This window comes from Coturnix japonica, chromosome 3 (genome assembly GCF_054131305.1).
Source record: "Coturnix japonica strain WE chromosome 3, WE-NBRP24, whole genome shotgun sequence".
NCBI lineage: Eukaryota > Metazoa > Chordata > Aves > Galliformes > Phasianidae > Coturnix > Coturnix japonica.
In genome coordinates this window covers 64,410,963-64,427,116 of record NC_140665.1, presented here as the reverse complement: position 1 = coordinate 64,427,116, position 16,154 = coordinate 64,410,963, and the positions used below count along the sequence as shown (strand labels likewise).

The window sequence follows — 16,154 nt, the reverse complement described above, 5'->3', positions numbered from 1 at the left end:
TGCTCTTTCCCAATATAGGGCAAAACTGGAAGCAGTCATCAGTTTTGACCAAGATTTTCTTTTTATTGTGATAGAAGGGGCTATGCATGTACAGCGGAGCAAGCTGTATGGAAAGAAAACCCTGATGAGCAGAAAATCACAGTTCTTCTCTAAAGAATATAAAACAAACCTAGAGAGGGAAAATCTGTACTGAATCCATACAGCCAAATCTTTCTTCCCTTTTTATTTTTTTCTTTCTTTTTTGTAAGTTTTAAGTGAGTTTTAAACACAGTAGAAAGGAAGTTATGGGTTTACCAGACACCAGGATAGTACTGTTGTTAGCATTTCCTTTTGATTCAGTTCTAATATTACCTACATTATAGTAGAATGTGCAGCTTGCATTTTAAATAGAAGCTGTGGTTAATTTCATGCCATGAAACTGAGTGAAAAATGTAATACAAAAAGCTGTACCATTCTGAGCCGCAGACTGTGAAGAAAAGCATTATTTTAAAAAAGAGAAGATCCACAAATATCTGTTTGATCAGATTTCCAGGCACATTTGTTCAAAGGTTTTGGTGTGCTTCTGTTATGCAAGAAAATGAACGTGACATTCTTCAGTTGCTTTGACAAGGATAATTTCAGAAACGCTGCCCTATTGTTCCACAGATTGCGCCTTCCCCTTCTTTGTCACAAGGCATTTTGCTGGGGCAGCTTTTCTTAGCAAAACTGCCTGTTTTCCCAGAAGTTTTCACACCTGTTCAGAAAGGGACAATGAGGAAGAGTGGGCTGGATTTGGTTAGAATAGCAGCTTTGACCCAGTGACCATTTATTTTTAAAGTCAGAGAGTGTTTCTTACGTCAGCTCCGAGGAGGAGGTTGCAGGATGTTCTCAATGATGCCTTCTCTCCAGTTTTAATCACACCAGTCAGATTGCTGACACCCCAAATCATTTCCACATCAACATCAACTCTTTCCCTAAAGTTATGGATTTGAAACTCCTTTCTGATCTAGTCTGCCATCAGTGCAGTTGTTTTCAGACTTTGTATTCACTTTTGGCAGTTGTAGAAATTAAATGCCAACTAAAATTTGGACAAAAATTGGAGGCCAGGTTCACCACCACTGGTTGTGAACATATGGTAGTAAAGCCTCAGCAGCTCTTTGCAAGTCATGGGCTGCTTAAAGAGGGTCATTGGCCATGCCTAGAGTGCCTGCAAGGAGTTGTGCCTTAGATTCTGTTTGGAGATGACCTCTTTACAAGGTCATCTTCCCTCTTCAGTGACCACATGGCCTTGCTCTCTTGGAAGGCTACTTCAGCACAGTGGCCTGTCCTGTAGCATATGGGAGCCTGGAGCGGCTGAGTACCAGGGCAGTCTCCCAGTTTCAAGGGAGTCTGTAGGCAGATCCCAGCAATAGAATGGTACAGATCTGCCTGCCTGCAGCTGCATGCTGAAAGGAGAACCACAATCCCCAGCTCATGGGTTGGCATTGGTAGCCGCTCCCCTTGCTTCCATTCACCAGTGGCTTCCTTCAAGGGAGCAAAAGAAGCTAGCAGAAGCCCTGCTGGTTTTCCTCTGCACACTTCATATAGAAGTTACAAGGGGGCACATTCCCAATTTCTTTTTAACTTTGTAGATCACCTCCTGCAGACAGATTGTCTCGTGGACCACTTCCCCTCCCCTTGGCGATCAAATAACATTCCTGTGGTGACTACAGCAGTTGCTTACATGGAAAAATAACATTAGGAAAGTATTTAATGTATTTTTAGCTGTCTTTAAATGCATTTTAGCAGCTGGAAATGAGGGAAGTTAGTACCATGTGGCCCACGAACTATCTGTAGCCCACCACCAACTGTTCAGAGCTGCTTGCAGCAGAGAACCCTGGGGCTGGGAGCTGTGTGCTGGGCAGGCTTCTCTCACCTGGGGAGGGCCCAAGGTATGGGGCAGCCCAGAAATGACAACTGTGGAGGTTAATGGGTTATGTGCAGCTGAGGGATGTAATGAGCCCACAGATAGTGTTGTTTTGCCATTCAGGAAAATCCAGGAATCCTTCTGGAGGGCAGACTTCTCGTGAAGTATTAGCAGGGTCTTTTCTGAGGGAGGGACTTGCTCACTAAGTGCAGGGATCCCGGGCAGGCTCTGCTGGGGGTGCAGGGCCACAGTGCTCCCACCAAGCCCCAGGCCAGAGTGAGCCCAACCACATTTCTGGAAAGAATACATACAACAGATGGAAGCGGAGTACTATTTTTACCGTTGGTGGTGCAGTGAATACAGAGACCATGACAATTGATTATGTGGGACAGCAGCAATCCACAGGAACTGGAATTTAAAGCATTAGGGTCTCCCTGAGGATTTCCTTCAAGAGATGCCTTTGGAGGAGGAGCAATTCCTCACCCCTCTGGCTGGAGAGATACCTCTGCGGGGAATGCGAAGACATGGTGCTCTGTCCCATAGCCAGCCCAGGTCCATAGCATTGAGGGCAATGCAGGCTGCTCATCACTATGAGATGCTGGCCTTACAGCAGTTGTCTGCACCTTTCTAGTGATGGTGTTTGACTTTCCATGGCTCTTTTTGTCCTACCAGAGATGCTCAGCCTGCCTTTAATATATCTAGATGTGGCCGCCACATGTTTCACCCATTTTAAAGGACATTTAGGGAAATTAGATGGCAATTTTATACTGAGTAAGCAGACTAATATTCTGTCACTCCGCATTACTCAGTCAGATGTTCCTCCTTGAAAGTAGATGTTAGGTGTTTTCATTTAAGTGGCATTAAACTTTCGTGGACCAAGCATTAGGATTTTATTGCAAAAGCATTGTCCTGTTTTAGTGAAAGCTTTGCATTAACAAGTTCCATCTTAATAAATTATTCTGTTCAGCCTGCCTCGTGACTTACACTATCATGAGATCCTGCCCTTAATATTAAGCTGCAAGCACAGATTTCCTTTTCCAGTAGTAAGGCTGCATAAAAAGGCACTGAAGCTAAGGGATCCCCAATCTGGATCAAGATAATTTTTCTCTCTGCAGAGAAACAAATATCCATGCAGAAATTGAAGCACTTTGGAGAGGAGGAAATTCTACTGTAGATTGTTCTTCCTCCTTCTTGTTAAAAAAGGAAATCCTGACTTCATATATAGTCTGTTTCCAAACTACTGGCATCTTTCACAAATATAGGCTGCTTGGCTGATGAACAGATAGCACAGTTTGTGTAGCCAAAAATAGTTGTCATGATGCACTTATTAATGAGTACACATTGAACATCAAATGCTGTGCTATTTTCGGAGAGGTCCTTTCAGATCCTTCTTTCTGTTCTTTTTTTGATTTATTTATTTTATTATTTATTTATTTTTAAACTTGCTTATCCTCCTACTGTTTTCCTTCAAAGCTCAGTGTCAGAGAACAGCAAGGAGAGGGACCTGGGAGAGGAGACGCACTCATCCACCCCGCTTCCTCAAGTCAGGAGCTGTTCTACGCATGCCATTTCTGACAGATGTTTGCCTAATCTGCTCTTAAAAATCTCTAGTGATGGGGTTTTGACAGCCTCCTTAGGCAATCTACTCCAATGCTTTGCTGTACCTATCATTAAGATGGGTTTCCTGATATCTAACCCGCAATTAAAGGCCGCAATTTCTTCTGCCACCCATCCTCACGTTGAACTTACAAGTCAAGCCAGTCCCATAGAGGTGGCTGTAGTTTCCTCCATAGATCTTCCTGGCCATCAACACGCCATGGGTGATGAGCTCTCCTCTGCCTGCAGCCCTTGTGCCTCCTGCATGGCACCCTGCCGGCGGGCAGCTACCTGCCAGCTGGGGCTGCTCAGTGGGGGATTTGGAAATCCCAGGAGACGTGTTGCTGCAGAAAAGTTGAAGTGGTTTTCTGCTGATGAAAGTGAGAGTGTTCACCATGATCCTAAGGTGCAGGGTAAGAGCTGAAGCATTTATTGTCCTGGAACAAAATGTGCTATGAGAGCAGTCGTACCGTACATTGCATACATGCATTCATTACATCTAGCACTTTGGACACGCACTTTTTGTTGAAAGCATTTCTGTAACAGTATTGGGGTTTAAAAGCATTTCAGAAAACAGGGAGATGACAGGTTTGATTTGCTCTTTTTTTCAGCGGCTTTCTGTTGAACTGTAGCACTCAAAATGCACCCCATGGCAGTGGGGCTGATGGAGAAGCTGCAGATGCCAGTGTGCTGGGAGTGAGACAGAGAGGCAGAGCAGTGGGGCAGGTGCTTGCTGGTGTGCAGCAATGACAGAGGGGCTCAGCGCAGATACAGGCATATCACAGCGTTGCAGTGACACAGTACACCCCGAGCCACTCTTAATACGCTTATAACGGTGCTGAACATTGTAAGGGTATTTCCTTCTACAAATTATTTACGACTGGAAGATGGTAGTGATGGATTCATGTGAGGCAGCTGGGGAAATAGGTCTGGATGCTGAGATCGAGTATTTTATCCAGTTGAAAGAAGCTAACCAAGTATACTTTTGCTGCTTAAGTAAATGATAGCAGTATGCCATTCAACTGGTTTTGAGACAGGGAAATTTTGGTGACACCTGAAGTGAAATGTAATAAGGAAAGGCAGGAGGGGAGCGTGTCACTGCCAGCAGCAGCCTTTGTTGAACCAGCAGTTTTGGTAAAGTGGCTCAAGGTCAGCAGGCTTTGTCTCTGTGTTGTGACACGTGCATCACAAACACCCTGCTATCCATTTCACTTCGCAAGGTGTGTGCACTGGGACAGGGCCCCGAGAGACAGGCTGCAACCTGCAGCCCAGCACATGTACAGCATCCTCTGCAGCTCCAAGACATGGCTGCATGGCTCTGAGGCAATGCTCCCAGCCCTGTGCAGCACCCATACAGCCCCATGCCAGGTCTCAGCAGGTCCCTGCCACCTGGCTGCATGCAGGTCTTTTCAACTCTGCAATCATTTCTGCAGGGCAGAGCTGCTGCTGGAGCAGCTGATGCTGAGCTGGGCATGGCATTGGGAGGGCATCTGTGCCCCACTGAGTTCTGAATTGCTTGGAAGGGCCTCAGCGAGTGGCCGTGTCCCTTCACCCAGGCTGCGAGATGAGAAAATGACCAAATTTGCTTTCAGAATGAGCAATTTCATTTTATTTTTTAATAAACTATGTTCAGATTTGGACTTGGTATTTGATGCAGCATGGGAGGGAAATGTATTGTGTGAGAGAGGGTACGGTTCCAAGTTAATCATTAGAAGAATACATTTAAGCCTTTGTCAATATGAAAGGGATTTCAGGTGCTCCGCAATGCTTTGCCTCTTCTTTGTGGATAGAAGGAAAGTTGCAAAACATTTTCCACATGGCAGCTATTGAGGCAGCAGAGGAAAAAATATATATAAGCTGCTACAACATGCACATTGTGAGCTATTTTTCTATTTCCAGATAGCAGATGCTGTTTGAAAGATACTTTGGGGCAAAGTTTGCACTTGTAAAAATTGCATTGTCTCCATTGGGCAAAGTTTGCTAGCACTGCTGGGCAGCCAGCAGAGAGCTGAGGTGCAGCTGGTGTAACCACATCATGTTTTCCCCCAAATCCCTGCACCGCTCACCCGCTGCTCCCCTTTCCCAGCCCTACTCCAGCATATAAGCAGAAGCCTTTCTGCAGGCAAACCAGCCATGCAACGTGCAAGGTGCAAATAGCTTTCACAAATGCCAACGCTAAAAAAAATGTCCCTGCGCTGGCAGCGTGACACGTGCAAACAGGCAGCTCACACCGCGCCGCACAAGGAGGGACGATACTGGAGAGCTGCCACGGCCATGGGGATGCCTTGCCCCAGGCCTGGCGGCCATCACCCCTTGGGGATTGGAACTACACAGTGCCCCCCGCTGCATCCCTCCCTCATTCCCTCCTCGGCCCCACTCCTTCCCCCACCCCTGGCTCATTGGGGCTTATTTAAATACGCTGGCAGGGAGCCAGGATCTCATCATTTTAATGCAGTGTAAAATGGAATGTGCATAATTATATGCAAGCCATATGCGAGGGAGACAGCTCAGCTGTGAATTTCGGGAGGCTGCGAGAGGGAGAGAGCGAACAGTCAGGGATCAGATGAGACGGAGCGGAACAGAGTGCAAGTGTCACCCAAATGAACAGTGCAAATGAGTGCTCTGCCGACACTCCTCCTCTCACCCTCTTCTCCTTTTTGCTTCAGCTCAAAACCCGAAAACGCTGCAGATTACGAGGAAAATGCTGTATGCAGGCAGTGTTGCTAATGGGCTCTGTTAATGTCTCCATTTAAACTTCGGCTTTCTTAATTAACAGTGCAGCTCCAAATAACCGATAACTTTTAATGCATCTTGGTAATTAAATATTTTTTCCCGTGTTTGATGGAAGGGTGGCTGCTCTTGTGAGCTGACTGCTCCTTTTGGATCTTCGCTTAAGCACAGAGGGGGAGTCCGTTTGTCTACAATAGTGTTACATGTAAAATATGACTATGAAAGCTGATTTATTTTTTTTGGCCTTGCTGTTAAACTGCAAATACATTATCTAGGGATTGCTTACGCATGTCAAAGAGTTGAAACAAGAACGTATGTAATGTAATCCTGAAAAATGCAATGAGGTAAATGGAAACCCTGAAGTTACTCACGGTTTCCAGCTCAAATATTTTGTTTTGGGTTTGTCTTTTGTTGTTCTAATGATTGTGCTGCGATGAATTTGCATGTTCAACATACACTGTGTAAGAGAACGGCATCGCAGGTTCTCGTATCTAAAAGGTGTATTTAAACGAACTTTCTAATGATGTTTTGTTTGGGGATTCCCGTCTATTGTAATGATCTGAGCTGTTATGCTTTTAGCTATTATTTTTTTTTCCTTCCATTATTTGTAAGTCCCTAAATAGGCCATTATATTTCCCTTCAGGCTAGAGATGAAGATGGACATGCTGAAAATTTTCCCCAGCAGCACTATGCTAAGGAAACTCCAAGACTTGCCTTCAAGAATAACTGCGAACTACTTGTAAGAATAACATACTTACAACAAGTCTAGATTGTTACTTTAGCACAGTGAAAACCGTTTTGCTTTCTGAAAGGCTTTTGTTCATTATGCCATACATTATGAAATATTACTTTTTTTCTTTCTTTTCTTTTTTCTTTTCTTTCTTTTTTTTTCTTTTCTTTTCTTTTTTTTTTTTCTTTTCCATTCCTGTTTAGCATTCTAATGCTAGTTCTGGTATCCGTGAACGATTTAAGATCTTGAATTGCTTGCCAATCTCTTGTGTTTGATGTCAGAATGTGAACGGCCTCGTGGTGCTGCCTGGTCCTATGTGGGGCAAGGAGACAGCCAGGTTGGGGCCCCAAAACTCTCATCCCCATCAACTCAGTATACACAGCCGTAGGGCTCAGTGCTTCCTCCCCCCCAGCCCTTTCCTTGCTGCTCCTCTGCTGTGGGGAAAGAGCAAAAGCCAGGAAGCGCTGATGGGGAGCCTGCAGTGTTTGCAAACTGAAGCACAGCCACTATCAGCTGCAAAGGGATCTCAGTTCCAAGGCAGGGTTAACTCTCTGTTCATTTCAGCGTTTGCAGCTAGGCGAGATGAAAGGCAAGCAGGAATGCCTATTATATTTCTATTAAATGAATCTGTTGGGACCTAATGTTCTTGATTAGCTTGCAAAAATGAGTGCTCCACAATGAGTTTTGCTGTTTACCTAGAGTAAATAGAGATTGAATTGTAGTGTATGTAAAAGAGATTCACGTACTGCGTTTGAAAATGGAGGTTGAGACGAATCGGAAGATCTCCCCCTCACACCCACCCTTTTTCTTGCCTCACCTACATAAAATGTGTCATTTGGCTAAATGGAAATATTTGCAGAGAACCAGAACGCAGGGTTAGATTTTGAAACAAGCTGAAACAAGCCACAGTGCTTTTGTCCTAATTTTAATAGCCAAGAGAGGGACAGCAGAGGAACAAACTGAGTTCTCAAGGCACTGAAGCATATGCACAAGGTGCTGACCGAATGCCAGCCTTGATCCATTGGGAGGACAGGCAGGGGAGCCAAGATGCCGAGCTGGGATAACCCAGCACAAGAACTGGCCCCAAGACTGGTGCAATCTGTAGAGATGCTCACACTGCTTTCCCTTTGAGATGGGCTTGGCATCCACACTGGTGGACCACAGGCTCATGTACTGCCAGGATCCTCAGTGCGGAACCAGCCCCTGTGGGGTCATGACAATGTTTTCAGGATATTCAGGGCCACGTGTGACACTCGGAATTCCGAGTTGTCTGGTTCCCAGTGTAATTTCCTCAAACAAAAAGGGACTTGAACCTTTTGACCTGGGTTTGCTTCCTCTTTAATCCTTTGCAAAGCTCCTGATGGTTTCAGGGGCAACAGGGTTACGTGCTAAGGTGAGGAAAGTAGACAAACACAAAAAGGGGTTCCCTGCAGTATTCACAATTTTATTGCCTATTAAGTGGAGGGGTTTTGTCACAGCCATGCTTGATTACCGTGCCCTAGCTCAGATTGAGTGTGAGGACCCATTCCATACCCCCTTGATGCCCCTGAAGTCAGGATGGCTTCTGAGTGTTGCTGAACTTCAGGACTAGGGTCATAAGACAACATAATGGCATGTGTACAAAGTAAGAAATGTGTTGCTTTGACTGAAAATCTGCTATATTTTTAGCTCAAGCTATGAAAGAGCCAATTAACCTCCTTTGTACTATTAAAATCAAGCATTCTTTCAAAGCCCTGTTAAATACTCCTTTAGCAATATGCATGTAAGTTATTGCATTATTGTATCACTTCTGTAGCTGGCAAAAGCTCAAACCATCCAAGTTAGTCTTTCATGTGCTTTTTTGGACAAGTTTCAGTTCTTGTTTAAGGAAGTAATAAAAGCAATTTGTCATAGTTGTATTTTCCTATGCTATTGGAAACAAAATTGGCAGGGATGTAACCAGTACTCAATTAGCCGGTGGAAACAAAAAAGAGTAGGCAAACAATGAGTACCTCTGCTATCTTTCAAGATGCACTTTAGGAACTGATAGTGGATGTACAATGGTGGGGCCAGGCTTTGGGGAAAGAGGGAACTGGTGTTCTTATTTGTTAAAGATGCTTCACAGAGAGGTAGTGCTTTTTTCTTAATGTCTGCCTTCTGTTTTTCTTTTTGGTAGCTATGATGTATTAAAATGTACTTGAGAGTAAAGTGAATGTCACGGGAAGTGGCCAGCAAGACAGCATCTGTCTCCTGAAGGCCAGTTGGAATTCCTGGGTTTGTGCTACCAACTGTTTCCTTGGGAGGGATGAGACCAAAAATATGAACGAAAGGAGCGGGGACAGCTGCTTCCTCTAAAAAATATTTTCCCAGCGGTAAAAACTTACCCAGGCTCTAACAGTGCAAGTCAGGCGCTGCCTGAGGAGTGGATAGCTGAGATTCTTAAAGGAAAGAGAAACTGAAAGTTGTTTATGCTTCTGAGAATGAGGAAGTCCTTGGAGTTTTCTTAGTGCAGTTGAGTGCTGCTGTAGCCTGTCAGGTGAGGTGGGTAGCAGAGGCTCCAAAGTGCTTTCTTTGCTGTAGGGTTCAGCTGCCGCTTTCAGGCCAGGTTTGCTGCACTGAGTGTGGGCTGTGGGCTGGGGAGATGCTTGTGCTGTGTGCCGCTGGCAGGCGGGTGCAGGGCTGGGCGCTGTAGGGCTGTGCACGGATGTTTGCCCGCGGGAGCTGTACTACATGGGCTGCATGCTAATAGCCTGGGTCACAGGCACCAGGGAGAGCTTAACTCCTGAGTACTTGGAGGAATTTGAAAGCATGGCAGCCTGCAGTACTGCAAGTCATGTGCTTTCTTCACTGCTCACACCTCAGAGGAGGATAGGTTAGGGTGGCACAGCTCTGCTGAGTATTTTTTTTTTTTATTTGAGACACAGCTTGATAGGAAAAAGGAGGAGGAATGAGTTATAACTTGTGCAAAATAACCCTCTGAGTGCTTACAGTGTATGTTAAGAAAAGCAGAGACAGTTAAAGATTTTGGTTGGCATAGAAAGCCATTATGCAGTTACAGGATTAGGTAAGGGCCATAATGTCACGCACTAAATCCAGGTGTGTTCTGTGTCATGTACTGTGTCGTACAGCACAGAAAGCAAACTGGATGAGAAGCTCCAGTCATTGAGGAGATATATTTTTCCCTGTGAGCTTTTCAGCAGCTTTGAGGATCGTGTTTTCTTAAGATTAGTTACCCACGATAAATACTGAGAAGTGCATAATGCAAATTTCTTTTTAAAGAGCCTGGCCAGCATGCCGTTTTGGCCAGCCACCCACCCTACTACCATAGGCACTGCCTCAGGATTTTAATTCCTTTTTTCATGAGTGGCTGGAAGCTTTTCTTTCAGACAGATCTCTTTGTTTCCACAAGGAAAAGGCAGAATTTAGTCCTCTGGAAGCTGATTGTAAAGGAGCGGTCCAGTCCAGCGAATAGTGGATCTGGGCAGAGATGAGATTAGCTGCTGAGAAAGGGCAGGCTGGGATGAAAAGGCCACTGAAAAGCCTCCAGCCCTGGCCTTAGCCAGCTGAAATTCTTCAGTCATTGCCTAGAGAAAAGGGAAATCTATCTGGCACCTACCCAGGGTAGTCAGAGTAGGAAGAACCATGCTTGGGTGCCTTTTAACAAAAGTGGGAGAGAAAAACCAACAGATCAACCTTCCCCCCTCTGGGCTGCCCAGAATACCGAGTCAAGGTTTCAGACCAGTGTGCTGCTGTCTAAGCTCAGGAAGGTCCAATGGGCTGAGGAAATTAAATGCCAGGTTGCTTTCCAGGTCATTTGTTTATGGAGATGGTCTGAGTACCACCCACTGCTCTGGGACTATATGCAAAGCAGGCAAAAAAACACGCCACAAACAACCAAAACCAACCAAACAAACAAAAAAAGAAAACCCCAAAAAGCACAAACAGCCTGAAAAAGAAAATCATTTCCAGTCCTACACTCAGCTGTGATCCACGGCTGTGCTGCAGTAAAGTCTTTTTCTCTTTGAAATCCAAAAGTCTGCTCCCAGCAGTTCTGCTCCAGGAGGATAAATTTGTGACTCCAGTGTGCACTGACTTAGGAGATAGTCTTGGTATTCGGAAACCGCTACATAAAAGGCAAAAAATAAAAGATGCTTGTTATCAGATTGAACACAAACTCACCCACAGCCATTGATCTATAATCACTAGCAAATAAAGGGAGAGAAAGCTCTGAAAAGCTATCTGACGCAAATACAAGTGAAGCACAGAATGCAAGCTGCTTAGATGTGAGCGGAAGGCCCTCATGGAGGCAGTGGCACGGCTGAGAGGAGTCAGGGCTGCAGAGGATGCTTCTTTCTGCTTCTATCGCATGGCTGCTGCAGTGGGTCAGTGAGCCTGGCACAGGGTGGTACCCAGGAGGGTGACAAGGGGGGAAGTAGGCTAACATCAGAGTTATAGTTCTGGAGAGGGAATCTCTTCAGTACTTATTAGACAGGCTTTAGAGGGCACTGAGAATACGTGTGATTGGATAGGCCCTGTAGCTTTTGTAGTCCTAGGCACATTAAACATAGGTAAGTGTATCACTGTTCTCAGGTAGCAACAAGAATTTGGGTTTCAGAAAGCAAGGTTTGGGTTTTCCCTTTTTTCAAGGTACCTGACCTATTTTCCGTGCCCCAGTGTCGAGTAAAACAGCTGTTGTTTCAGTGCTGAAATGAACTGCTTGTTGGTACACTTGCTAACACTGACACTTAAAAGAGGACCAAATTAGGAGGAAATTGCTTTGCTTATCCTCTCTTTTGCCTATCCCCTTTTGTTGCCCACACTGCCTCCTTATTCCTAGCAAAGAGCAAAAGCAGAGGCTCTCCATGGTCTCTCTCCTTCCTTTTAGGTTCAAACCAACAGAGAGAGAAGGAGAGCACCTTCTCAGCCTTCCCAAGGGCTGGGACACTGAGGCTTTTTGGCCACCTCCAGCCTTCAGGGCAGTACCCCAAGTTGGGTCTGAAGGAGATCCCACTGCCCTGCGGGGATGTAGCAGGAGAGACCAGTCCAGAGCTGGAGCACCCTGTGGTGGTAGTACCCAACCACCAGCCAGAACCTCCACACCAGAGCCTGCTAGCGACACCTGGTTTTTGCTGCCTCTTTCCTCTGGTGCCATTTTTTGGTTGTTTACCAGTGGGTTTCATCAGCTTCTTGCTCAGTTTGCGGCCACAGCCTGGAGGCACCCCATGGCACGCTGTCAGATGTGCCAGCAACCATCCAGGCCTGCGGCTGGTAGGAATGCATGGCTGCCGATGGAGAGCCCAGCGTTGTCTTCAGGGGCTTTGGAGCAGGCCCAAAGAACTGTCAGAACTGCAGTTATGGCTCTGGAACAGAAATATTGAGCAAAGCAATTTTAGCAGAGAATTGGTACTGGTGTTCTTGAAAACTCACTAATCTTGACTGCATGAAATTCAACTTTTTCTGTGACTGAAATAACAGCGGAGCCTAGGTCGTATCGTGGTCTTTATTTGTAACATTGAATGTGAACGCTGTGATCAGAGAACAGTGCAGAAAATGCCACCATGTCAGACTAGATAGTCACACCTGAGGGAGCAGCTTTGGAAATAAGACCCATGTCTCATTTTCTGGATGCAAAGGGCTGCTGGGGGTGGCGAGCAACCACAGGTTGGAGTGGAATGAGGGCCTACTCAGTGGTGGTACAGGGTGGGATTAAGCAATGTGGTAGGCAGGTGGTTTCCCTGGGAGGTGACAGGAGATGTTAGAACATCCATCCAGCCTGGCCTTGAAAGTGTCCAGGAATGGGTCATTCACCACACCTCTGGGCAACCTGTTCCAGTGCCTCAACACCCTCACACTGTAAAAGGCTTTTTCTGTATATCCAACCTAAATCTACCCCCTTTGAGCTTGAAGCCATGTCCCCTTGTTCTGTCATCACAGACCCTAATAAAGAGTCTGTTCCCTTCTTTCCTGTAGCTCCCTTTTAGAATATACTGAACATGCTCTCATTGAAAAATAGCTTTTTCAAAAATGATCTTAAAAAAATAATGATCTTTTCATTGGCTGGGAATTTAAGCAATTAAGTTAGCAAACCGTTAGCTGAAAATTGATTTTAGAAGGCTGTTTTGTGATGACGATTTCTGCAAATCTTAAAGTAAAAATGTCTGGAAAAAAGAAGTTATCTCCATTTATCATATCTGAGGTCCATCCCATGGCAAGGCCCTCTCTTTGGGAACACTTGGAACTGTGTGGAGATGACTCCTGAGCAGGGCAGGTTAACTTCAGAGGGCTGTGCTCTGAGGGCACTCCGGAGCAGGCCTGTCTGCAAGGAGCTGGTGCTTCACTGCTCTCTGCAGTAGGATGCCATTTCTACAAAATATAAATCCTGCATTTTACTATAAACGTTAATACCAATAATTACTTAAAATTTAATGAATTTCAGTTCCTACTTAATTGCTTTTGAGTAGTTCACTTAACTTATTAGAAAGAAGCAAGGACATATTCATTTAATGAGCAGCAGAAGCCTCGGCCTAGCATCTGCCTACATTCTCTTCTCAATTAATCAATTATAGTCCAATGGTGTGTAATTACACATTAAGAAAGTTATTGGATATCTCAGCATGGCTGTCCCAGGGGGCTCATGAATACACTAATATAACACACCTGTAATGACCTGTTCTCAGATCTGCAAATTGCTCCCATTTCTCTCTCTCTCTCACGTTGCTAAATGAAGATGAGAGCAATTACCATTAACTTTTTGAGTCACATCTAGTCAATGAGAGAGAAAAAAAGAGCCCTACCAGCATTCATAATAAATCTGCTTTTTGGTGCTGAGCATTGCAGCAGCACTGGATGTTGAGCAGTAGGGCAGGGGTTGTGCCTGGGGACCTCACATCGCTCTGAGAGTACTGCAGCAGTCGGGACTGAGCACACTTGTGTAGGTGAAAGGAACAGGCAGACCATGTCTGATTGCACCCAGGAGTAGTTCACCTGGAGTGCTTTGAGTTAGGCCAAACTCCAGAGCTGATCCCTATGCAGCAGCTCTCAGTCTGTGCATAGCAACTAAGCCATGTTGCTGTTGTGTGGAGGCTTTTTTTTTTTCCTGAACACTCGAAAGAACAAAATTTACTATGTAATGGCACAAAGGATTTGGTTGTGTGAGGGGATACATTCACCAATGCTCTCTTATTAATGCATAACAAATGGAACCAAGGAGAGGCTCTTAATCTGCATAATGAAGTCTGACAGATTCTAAATTGGTGATTCAGTCAGATGAAGGGCCCAGAAATGCTCCGTGGAAGTGAGCGTTTGATGGCTCCATAAGTCAAACAAGCGATGATATCTGTCAGGGTCTTTATAAATGTTGTCTTGCACAGTGTGATTTTGATGTGCTGCTGTCATCGTCTTTGGGAAGAAGTGTCTGTTTCCCCACACAAAGCATTCTTGTTGCTTTCAGTTGTAGATTCAGGTGGGTGTACAGACAGATTAATGCCCAGCGATACCCTGAGCAGAACTGTTCCTTACTAGGAGGGTCCATTTTGCTTGTAGCAATTTGTTCGATTTCAGTGCTGTACCCTGGCACTAAACTGGCATTAGCAACTTCAGTGAAACCTTCAGTGTGGTGGAGATTGCTCCTCTGTGTGAGGGTGGCCCCTGTGTTTGGCAGGGTGATGCTCCTGATAGATTCAGGGGGTCACACGTTTCTCGTAGAGTCAGTGGTTGGGCTAGATGATCCTAGTGGTCTTTTCCATTCCTATTGGTTCTATGATTCTATGGTTAGATGCACTACAGCTGTAACAGCGGGTATTTCACTCTCGTTTCCAGCTGCATCTCATGTCTTTCCAGTTCCACAGCACCCTCATCTTAGGACATGGTTTGGTTCATGTTCCTACTGCAGCACCTCAGGGCTGAGCTCTGTTCAGGGTCTGCTGACATTAATGAAGGAAAGGAAGAACTCTGAGAGCACGATTTACTCAAAATAATTAGGTGCAGATATAGGATTTTTTAAACCGCTTCTAGAGGTGCTGTATCTGTCCATTAACTAGATACATGTTCCATATGACATCCACATTTTTGGCAGCCGTAACCATGAGATCAGCAGCATGTTTTTGCATCTGTACTCCTTGAGTTTGCACATAAAGCCATTCAGTTCAAGTATACCAGTATACCAGTAGTAGAGGTACTGCTGGTACAGCGAGCTATCTGCTAACTTCATGTCTAGGTGTCTGATCTTCAGCTTTGAAATGAGGATTCTGTTATTTAATTACTTTTGCATGCAATCTGAGATTGAGATTAAAATGTTGGAAGTGCAAAACGATATCTATTATTTAAAGTTGTGTGGTACTCCAAATAGCTGACAACGGCACCCTTGGTATTTGCAAAGAGAGGTTCATCTATTATGAATTGTTATCTGACACAGTAGTGGAGAACAGATTCCCAGCTTTACCTTCAGGCATTTAAAAACCATCTGACTGCCCAGGCAATGAAGCACGTTCTGCTGGAGCAGTCCATGAGGATCCCACAAAGCGTTCAAACTGTGCACATGTACGTTGTTCTCAAATCCTGCTCATTGCACAGCTTTATTTATTCTGGGCACCAAAATTTGATTCTGTGCTCAGTTGTTTATTTTTAATCTGTGCTTGAATGATCAATTAAATATGTGTTAAACAGAGAAAGCAATGCAGTTATATCGTAGAGCTTCAATATGTGGTACAGTATAGTGCTGCACAGGCCAGTTAAATACAGGACCTAAAAAAGCTGTCAGTTGGTTCTATGGTTGTGTAGACTTTCTGTGTCTGATGGGGAGGAGGTTGGTTATTTCATTCAGCAGCAAAAACGTGTTTCTAGCTGTATTCCCTGCAAGAGGCTGTAACTCCATGTCACTTCCCTAATTGAGCAATAAACTCAGGATTGTACTAATAGTTTTTATTATGAGGAATCAACGTGCTTCTTCTAGACAGGCAGAAAAATAATTGACCACCTGTGCCCAGTCCTGAATGAACATTACTGCACTGAAATAAATGTCTCTTCGCTCAAGATGGGAAATAGTCATTTCCTGAGAGATCTCTTTCCTTCATTCCACCACAGAGGTGTAACAGCATGTGATGTGTTCCTGGGGTGCCTATCTGCTGCTGGAGTGATGCAAAGGAGTCTCCAGCTGGGGAGAATCTGGCCCAGAGATGAGTTTGTGGAGTATTGAGAGGTGGTGGCAGGACTTCAGGCTGGTGGATCTTATTGCAG

The 16,154-nt window shown here is 45.0% G+C and overlaps 1 protein-coding gene across 2 annotated transcripts in view; it reads left to right on the top strand.

Annotated features, from left to right (window-relative positions):
* SOBP (sine oculis binding protein homolog) overlaps positions 1-16,154 on the top strand; it is a 99,474-nt gene that overhangs the window by 52,645 nt on the left and 30,675 nt on the right. Inside the window, exon 5 of one of the 2 annotated variants that reach the window (XM_015858744.3) lies at positions 6,855-6,950. The exons of the other annotated variant lie outside the window; for it this stretch is intronic. Within the exon in view, the coding sequence (XP_015714230.1) occupies positions 6,855-6,950 (96 nt within the window). The remainder of the gene's footprint in view (positions 1-6,854; positions 6,951-16,154) is intronic. 2 annotated transcript variants of the gene reach the window in all.